We start from the raw sequence: 9845 nt of genomic DNA on the forward strand, positions 1-9845 counted from the left end.
AAGGAAGTCACACATTACCTGACATCACTGAGTGAGGAAGAGCAATCTCGCCATGTTGCGCAGTAGTCCAGCATGGCCGTCACTACACAAACAGCTGTTTGCGGTGCGTTACACAGTGAGTTTGGTGTGTCAGTGTGAAGCAGTACTCTAATTAAACTTCCTGATTGATGTATACACATGCAAGACGTTTGAAAGCATGTTAGGCCTGCAATTTAGCATTCAATGTGATTTCTGCCCTTAAAACGCTGTTTTGCGTCACATCCAGATTTTTTCCTGGGACTTTTGGCATGTATCCCACTCCGCCATGCCCCCCTCCAGGTGTTAGACCCTTTGAAACATCTTTTCCATCACTTTTGTGGCCAGCATAATTTTTTCTATTTTTCAAAGTTCGCCTCCCCATTGAAGTCTATTGCGAACTTTTCCGCGAACCGAACATTCCGCGAAGGTTCGCAAACTTGGTTCGCGAACCAAAAATCGGAGGTTCGCGACATCTCTAATCATTACTGACTAGGACCTATTTTGAATGTATGCTATACAGACCCCACTTCCCCGGGCCTTATTTCAATGATATATAGATGTGTACTTTCCCCAACCCCTCTGCCCAAACCACAGTATATTTTGAAGTGGGAACAGGACTTGGCTACGACTCTTGAGGTGGAGGACCTGGGCGACATCTGGAAGTACTCCCCCAGATGCTCTATTAGCGCATCTTTGGTTGAAACGCAGTATAAAGTCCTCCTTCGGTGGTACTTAACACCGGACCGACTGGCAAAATTCCAACCGGAGCCTCAGGCCTCTGCTTCAGGGGTTGTCGCCAACCAGGCACTTACTTACATATTTGGTGGCAATGTCCAAGGGCACGTAAATTCTGGATCAGGATATACCAGGTCATTTATACTATTTTTAAGCAGCAAGTTCCCAAGCTGTCACAGATAGCCTTGCTTGGTGTGAAGCCCCCAGACTTGTCTACCTCTAAATACAAGCTTCTCCAACATATATTTCTGGCGGCAAAAAGGGTAATAGCCCGCTCGTGGAAAACCCCCTCACTGGCTTTCGATATCTTAGTGTAACACCCTCATAGGCTTGTGTAATGATAATGTTTAATGCTAAACCTTTTTATTTCCCTCATGGGTTGCAGTTAGTGTTGGGCGAACACCTGGATGTTCGGGTTCGGGCCGAACAGGCCGAACATGGGCCAGATGTTCGGCCTGTTCGGCCCGAACGCCGAACTCAATGGGAGTCAATGGGACCCCCGAACATGCCCATTTTGGGGGCCCTATGGGGTCGCAGGCATAAGGGGGGAGCATGCCCCGGTCGCGGGGGGGGTCGGAAATTCCCCCCACCCCCTCCGCTAGCGCTCCCCCCTCTGCCCGCTTCCCCATACAAAAAGTTTTAAACAAGTTCAATAGTACCTGGGCTTGGTGGTGGGCGGCACTGGCTGGCAGTGGAGTGAGGAGGAGGAGGAGTCCGAGTAGCAGAGTGACGTTGAGGCCGGGCAGCGGGCGGTTCAGCGCTAGTACCCTTGTGGTACTTCCGCCCTTTCTCTGACCTCACGTCCTCTGCGTGATGACGTATGCAGAGGACGTGAGGTCAGAGAAAGGGCGGAAGTACCACAAGGGTACTAGCGCTGAACCGCCCGCTGCCCGGCCTCAACGTCACTCTGCTACTCGGACTCCTCCTCCTCCTCACTCCACTGCCAGCCAGTGCCGCCCACCACCAGCCCAGGTACTATTGAACTTGTTTAAAACTTTTTGTATGGGGAAGCGGGCAGAGGGGGGAGCGCTAGCGGAGGGGGTGGGGGGAATTTCCGACCCCCCCCGCGACCGGGGCATGCTCCCCCCTTATGCCTGCGACCCCATGGGGGGCAGTATTCGGCCGAACAGGGCCCTGTTCGGCCGAACAGGGGCCCTGTTCGGCCATGCATTGAGTAGTTCGGCGAACCCCGAACAGTTTGGCCGAACACCACCAGGTGTTCGGCCGAACTCGAACATCACCCGAACAGGGTGATGTTCTGCAGAACCCGAACAGTGGCGAACACTGTTCGCCCAACACTAGTTGCAGTGCACAGTTATGCCCACTAAGGGGTGCACTTAGGAAAGATTACTGTGCCACCTAGGAACCAAGTTTTCAGAGGACAGTTCCCGAGGAGAGGGGAAGTTTTGGCGGAATAATCCTGAAGGAGGAGAGAGAAGGAACAGAGGATTGACTTGTGTCCTGTGTGTGCTGTTGAAGACAGAGTTACTGGATTGTCTGGCCGGACAGAAGATCAAGCTGTATGACTGCTGCACTGGGACCAGAGAGAGTGGACTGTTTCCTTGAATGAGTGAGCCCAAGGACTTCATCATAGTGAGTTGCTGGTATTTCTGCCCTCAGAGGTAACAGATCTGCACACCATTCTACAGTGTTTTGAACAGTGCATCCAGGACAGGAGAGTGAGATCAACACACATCAATGCCCTGCATTCACCCCAGATGCATTGTTACTAGCTGTTACTGAGCTGTGGACTCAGACAATAGTTAGGGATCTTCCTGCACAAGTGAACTATACTGTCCACCACTGTTATAAACAGAGACGGGCCCCAACGCATGCAGCTGCCAACTTTTTCTTCTTTTTGCTACCACCAGGACTATATTTTTCTTCCTTTTTGGTATATTTAAGTATTGGAAGCCATTTACAGGGATTAAGATATTCGGCTGCTGTATTTTCATTTGATTAGCCTCAATATCTAACTTTCATTGTATTCTCAACATAGTTTAACTTTATAGTGAAACTCGTTATAGCGACACCCTGTGGAGAAAAGTGTAATCGATTGAAATTACTGTTTAAGAAACTGTTTGACCTTGCTTTACATACCATATTGCAGTATTATTTTATAACTAGTAATATTGTGTGCAAGATTGTGTGTTTATCATTATTTTGTTTAGGGTCTTACTGTTGAAAATAAACAGGCCCATTGTTCATATAAACTGTGTCTGAGCATTGGGGAAGAAAAAGGGGTGTTCACTGGAGCAAAGGAGGTCTGAACCTACTATCCCACTTCTAAGACACACCCACGGGTGCGCTACATTTTGGGGGCTCGTCCGGGATTATTTCAGACCATAACTCCGCCCCTTTTCACCCTTTTGAAGCACAATAAAGACGAAAAAAATGGACTCAAAATCAGTCACTGAGTGGTGTCAGACCTGTAGAGTGGACTTAGACAAAGCACTGGCATTGATAGTCCCTAGTACTAAATTATCCCGCCGTCAGCTTTATGATTTGATGGAAGACATTATCCCAGGAGAACATTGTCTAATTAGAGATATAAAAGTGAATAGGGACACAGAAGAGGAGAGGACAGATGTTCTGTTTAAATGGGAGACACCAGTGTCAGTGTTAGATTTCCCTGAGGACTTTGAATTTGGGAAAGAGGGACTTAAAGTTAGATTGGTTCGAACAGAGTTTTCGCCTGAAAACAAGTCAGTAGATGCAAATGACATGGTCACCACCTCTGAGTTAGTACAAGCTTTGACCGAAGTAATGAGTAAATGTGCGACTCTGGGCCAGGAATCTTTAGCATCTGAATACCGAAAATTAAAGTTCTTTTCAGGGACTCAGCCCACACCAAATGGGGAGGAGGAGTTTGAACCCTGGCTGGATCAAGTACTTCAAGTAATAGAAGAATGGAGTGTTTCGGAAGCTGTTAAGAAACAGCGAGTGGCTGAAAGTCTCAAAGGGGCGGCCGCAGAAGTGATCAGAAATCTAAGATTGAGCAAAAGGGACTGCTCTGCTAGAGACTACCTGAACGCTTTACAAGATGTTTTTGGCCGAACAGAGACAGTGGAAGAGCTTCAATATAAGTTCACTTATACCTATCAGATGGAGGGGGAGAAATTGTCCCAGTATATTAGGCGGTTGGATCGAATACTTCATCAACTAATGCTCAAGAAGGGGATAGACTCAGACCAAGTAGATCAGAAAAGAGTTCAGCAGATATTTCAGGGTGCATTACCCCTAGATCCCATCATGATAAAGATGCGGGCACAAACAAAACAGACAACTTTAATGTATCATCAGTTGGTGAAAGCTGTCAGAGAGGAAGAAGCAGTGTTGGAAGAAAGGAGCACTGCTCAGGTACAAACAGGAGCAATGGTTCACAGTGCCTTTAGTTTCGAAGCGTCACAGATACAGTCACAAGTAGCTACACTAGCAGATTCAATAACACAGATTGTCAAGACAGTAGAGGGGCTGCAGAAGACAGTCAAGACACTAGCAGAAGAGAAGCAAACAGATGCAGCATCTGCAGGTATGGCAGTCAGAAAAGAATTAAATGGAGTCAGATCAAGACCATTCGTTGGATTCTGTTACCGATGTGGAGAGACAGGACATATGAGACGAGATGTCCAAATCCTGAGAATCTGAGGAGAGTAAATGAAATGTTCTTGGTGAACTCGATGCAGGGAAACTTCAGAGGGCCTCAGTGAAGGAGCCAGCTGTGTGCCCAGGTTCAAAGAGCTCCATAAATAACACTATGAAGGAAAGAACCCCTGCCTCGAATTCTTCATCCATTTTCACTTCAGATGACAGAAGACTAACACAGCCAGACCTACACCCTTCAGAGCAGTTCAGAGTCTCACACATCAAGCCTGCTCCATTGAAAGAGACAGCAAAAGCTTCAAGGCGACCATCTACCGCTCATCAGCATGCCAACTGTAAGGCAGTGGAAAGAACAAGGAATGAGAAGCTGCCAGCTGGTCTAATTGGGCCTTCCCCACTAGTGCCAATTAAGATAGAGGGAATTTATAGCAAGGCTTTGTTGGACACTGGGGCTCAAGTTACTATTTTATTCAGAGACTTTTATCAGAAGCACCTGAAACACTTGCCACTACAAAGACTGGAAGATTTGGAGATCTGGGGTCTGAGCGACACAAAGTTCCCATATGATGGCTATGTCTCACTCAAGTTAGAGTTCCCTACACCAGTGGTGGGGATCAGCGAAGAAGTTGACACTCTAGCTGTTGTGTGCCCAAGACCTAAAGAGAAGGGAGAAGCTGCCATGTTGGTTGGGACAAATACAGACTTTATTCGGAGATTGTTGAGACTGCAGTTGGCTGAGAACTGTCCCTCGCTTCACCCATTCTTAAAACCAGTGTACTATGCTTTAAAAAAAGAGAAGATCAACCAAAAAGAAGAGATTGGGCATGTCTGGTCTCCTCCTGGGAGAGAATATGTCATTCAACCGGGAAGAATAACCTGTCTAAGGGCAAAAGTGAGGATGTGTGGAAAGGCAGTTACTTCCCACTTCATGATGGAAATGGGCTCAGAAGTAGAGTTGCCACCTGGTCTGGAGTTAATACCAGAGGTCTGGCCAGCTGACAAATTGAAACACCCACATGATACCTTGCCAGTGGGGTTGAAGAACAAAGGGAGCACACCCATTATTCTTCGCTCCCAAGTCCATCTGGGAAATGTATATGCTGCCACGCCTTTGTCTCCAAGTGATAACACCAATATAAATGAACTGAATCTGGAAGATGTTGACTTAGGAGGTGGTATCTTGTCACCAGAATGGGTGGCTCGAATTAAAGAGATGCTGAAGCAAAAGAAGAACTGTTTTTCTACAAGTGAATATGACATAGGTCGTTCTAAGAGTGAAATGCATAGCATCAGGCTGAAGGAAGATCGGCCCTTTAGAGAACGCTCAAGAAGAGTTGCTCCAGGAGATCTGGAGGACCTGCGACAGCACTTGATGGAATTGAAAGCCGCTGGGGTGATTCAGGAGTCCAGAAGCCCTTATGCCTCCCCCATTGTGGTTGTCAGAAAAAAAATGGATCAATACGCATGTGCATTGACTACCGCACTTTGAATCAGCGAACCATCCCTGATCAATACACCACCCCACGGATAGAGGATGCACTTAATTGTTTGGTGGGCAGCAAATGGTTCAGCGTGTTAGATCTGAGGAGTGGATACTACCAAATTCCAATGGACCCTAGAGACAGAGAAAAGACTGCGTTCATCACTCCTCTGGGGTTCTTCGAGTTTAATGACATGCCTCAAGGTCTATCAAATGCTCCAGCAACTTTTTAGCGGCTCATGGAAAGAACAGTTGGAGATATGCATCTTCTTGAAGTACTTGTCTACCTGGATGACATCATTGTCTTCGGGAAAACATTAGAAGAGCATGAGGAAAGGCTAAGGAAAGTGTTGAATAGGATTGAAAAAGAAGGATTGAAACTATCCTTGGACAAATGCAAGTTTTTCCAGCCTTCAGTGACATATGTCGGACACGTGGTGTCTGCAGAGGGTATAGCAACAGATCCCAGCAAAGTTGAAGCAGTGACATCTTGGCCTAAGCCCCGTACCATCACAGAGTTGCGCTCATTCCTTGGGTTCTGCAGCTATTACAGAAGATTTGTACAAGGGTTTGCCAAGACAGCCCGTCCACTAAACCAACTGCTTCAAAGTGACGTGGATGTCACTGAACCAGATGAAGGCTTCAAGTTGAAGAAAGTGAAGGGGCCAAGAGGGCCTAAAGAGTGTATTGAGGACCGCTGGACCTCTGAGTGTGATGAAGCATTTGAAAAGCTCAAGCATTGTCTTACCCATGCTCCAGTGCTAGCCTATGCTGACTCAACTAAACCCTATACACTCCATGTAGATGCTAGCAGAGAAGGTCTGGGAGGAGTTCTCTATCAGGAGCAAGATCAGGGGTTGAGGCCTGTGGCTTTCATTAGCCGAAGTTTATCTCCATCTGAAAAGAACTATCCAGCCCACAAATTGGAATTTCTTGCCCTGAAATGGGCTGTAGTGGACAAACTGCATGACTACCTTTATGGAGCTGAGTTCGAAGTTCAGACTGACAATAATCCTTTGACATACATACAGACTACTGCAAAGTTGGATGCCACTGGACACAGATGGATGGCTGCCCTGTCTAACTACAATTTCAGTCTGAAGTACCGTCCGGGCACCCAGAATGGAGATGCTGATGGTCTATCCCGTAGACCTCATGAAGACTTACACCCTGATGATGAATGGGTAGAAATACCTGCACCAGGAGTGAGAGCTATGTGCCAATTTTCAACAGTCCAGCAGAGAAGTGAATGTTGGGCCCAGAACCTAGCGCTACCAGCCGAAAGCCTACCTTCATCCTATTGCAATCTAGTCACTCTGCAGGCTTCTTCATTACCAGCGTTGAGCAACAGTGATCTCAGAAGAGATCAGACGGAAGATCCTTTAGGAAAATTAGCAGTGACAGCCTTAGGGAAGAATCAAGTTGACATTCTTCGTACAGATGTTCACCCAATGGCAAGGCTGTTGGTCAAAGAGTGGGACCGGCTTCAGATTCGAAATGGACTTGTATACAGAAGGGCTCCAAGTACCGTTAACAGTGAAAAATGGCAGTTATTACTTCCTCAGAAATACAAGGAGACAGTACTTCGTGCATTGCATGATGAACATGGCCATCTGGGTTATGACAGAACTTTGGGGCTCGTGAGAGACAGATTTTATTGGCCATGTATGAAGCAAGACATAGAGGACTATTGCCGTTCCTGTTTGTGCTGTATTCAAAGAAAGACTTTGCCCACAAGAGCTGCTCACTTGGGACAGTTACAGAGTGGAGGACCATTAGAACTTGTATGCATAGACTTTCTCAGTATTGAACCTGACGAAGGGGGAATCAGCAACGTGTTGGTTGTGACAGACCATTATACAAGATACACTCAGGCATTTCCTGCTCGTGATCAGAAAGCCCTCACAGTTGCTAAACTGCTTGTTGAAAAGTTCTTTGTTCATTATGGACTACCAAAGAGAATTCATTCTGACCAGGGGCGTGATTTTGAGAGCAAGCTTGTAAGAGAACTACTGACACTTTTGGGAGTGCAGAAGAGTCGCACCACCCCATATCATCCACAAGGGGATGCCCAGCCTGAACGCTTCAACAGGACTTTACTTGACATGCTGGGGACTTTGTCTATTGAAAAAAAGAGTCATTGGAGTAGACATGTGGCCACAGTGGTGCATGCCTATAACAGCACAAAAAATGATGCCACAGGATTCTCACCTTACTTTTTAATGTTTGGCCGAGAAGCTCGTCTCCCTGTTGATTTGACATTTGGAGTTTCTGCTGATGACACCCCGGTGAACTCTCACACCAGCTATGTGGAAAGACTTAAGAAAGGCCTTAAGCAAGCTTATGAGTTGGCTGAAATCTCTTCAAGACAGAGACATCAACAGAATAAGGCCCGCTATGACAAGAAAGTGAAAGTACATGAATCTTCAACCAGGGGACCGAGTTCTTTTGAGGAATGTGGGCCTTCAAGGCAAGCACAAACTAGCAAATCGTTGGGGCTCTGATCCGTACATCATCTGCTCCCAACTGCCAAACATTCCAGTCTACCAAGTCCGCCCTGAAGGGAAGGAAGGGCCAATCAAGACTTGGCATCGTAACAACTTGATGCCCCTAGCAGAAACTGTGAGGATGATAAATTCTGAACCCAAACGGGCACAAGGAAAATCAAATTCCAGGCGATCCAAAAGATTGCAGAGAAGAGGAGAGACTACCCAGTTAGCTGAAGAACCAGTGACCCCCTTTGATGGGGAAGAAGACAGTGATAGTGAATGGGGTATAGATGGACTTTTCTATGATAGTGTGCACAACAGCCCCATTGAAAGTGATCTGAATGCTAATGCTCTAGAGTTCATCCCTTGTCAAGTTGACCAAACCAAAACAGACATCTGTATAGACGGTTCTTCGGCTCTGAACGAACAACAAAATGAGAGTTTTCCCCTGCCTACTATGGACAATGACCTCTTGTTTGCAGTTAATCCAAGTGTAGGTGACTCCCGGGTCACTCCAGAAATAGAGGATATGACTACTACAGATACACAGTGTGTCAGTGATGCACCACCTGTTGAAGCATGCTCCCCGGTCAACACCTCTGAACTAAGGCCACCCAGACAGATTAGGCCTCCACAGAGACTCACATATGACAGTATGGGAAATAGTACTCAAGAGCCTGTGAGCACTGCACATAGAGGAATATACGCCCATGTTCCCTTTGCCCTTTGCTCCAAAGGTGACACCCTCCCCACAATAATGTGTGTTGATGATGTTCCATGGTGGAATGTCCCATTTGACTACAGCACTAATGTTCAGTTAGTTACACTAAATGTTATTTGAAATAATGTTAGATCTAAACCATTTCTTGGGAGGACCCAAGCCTTTTTAAGTGGGGGGAGAGTGTAACACCCTCATAGGCTTGTGTAATGATAATGTTTAATGCTAAACCTTTTTATTTCCCTCATGGGTTGCAGTGCACAGTTATTCCCACTAAGGGGTGCACTTAGGAAAGATTACTGTGCCACCTAGGAACCAAGTTTTCAGAGGACAGTTCCCGAGGAGAGGGGAAGTTTTGGCGGAATAATCCTGAAGGAGGAGAGAGAAGGAACAGAGGATTGACTTGTGTCCTGTGTGTGCTGTTGAAGACAGAGTTACTGGATTGTCTGGCCGGACAGAAGATCAAGCTGTATGACTGCTGCACTGGGACCAGAGAGAGTGGACTGTTTCCTTGAATGAGTGAGCCCAAGGACTTCATCATAGTGAGTTGCTGGTATTTCTGCCCTCAGAGGTAACAGATCTGCACACCATTCTACAGTGTTTTGAACAGTGCATCCAGGACAGGAGAGTGAGATCAACACACATCAATGCCCTGCATTCACCCCAGATGCATTGTTACTAGCTGTCTGTCTGGAGGACACTGTGCTAACTCTCCTAGTGCACATTTCTCATGCTGATATTGAAATACTCACAAGGCAAATGCTTAGAGCCTAGGAACCCTGTTCTGGATCATATAACTCAG

The 9845-nt window shown here is 46.6% G+C and overlaps 1 protein-coding gene across 1 annotated transcript; it reads left to right on the top strand.

Annotated features, from left to right (window-relative positions):
• Positions 1-3147: 3147 nt before the first annotated feature.
• Positions 3148-4401, top strand: LOC137526023 (modulator of apoptosis 1-like). Its single transcript, XM_068247234.1, has one exon. The coding sequence runs from the start codon at positions 3148-3150 to the stop codon at positions 4399-4401; it is 1254 nt and encodes a 417-aa protein (XP_068103335.1).
• The last annotated feature ends 5444 nt before the right edge of the window (positions 4402-9845 follow it).

Source organism: Hyperolius riggenbachi, chromosome 7 (assembly GCF_040937935.1).
Source record: "Hyperolius riggenbachi isolate aHypRig1 chromosome 7, aHypRig1.pri, whole genome shotgun sequence".
Taxonomy (NCBI): Eukaryota; Metazoa; Chordata; class Amphibia; order Anura; family Hyperoliidae; genus Hyperolius; species Hyperolius riggenbachi.

Bases quoted from the DNA above. Each gene is read 5' to 3' on its own strand.
- LOC137526023 (XM_068247234.1), top strand. From the start codon at position 3,148: ATGGACTCAAAATCAGTCACTGAGTGGTGTCAGACCTGTAGAGTGGAC.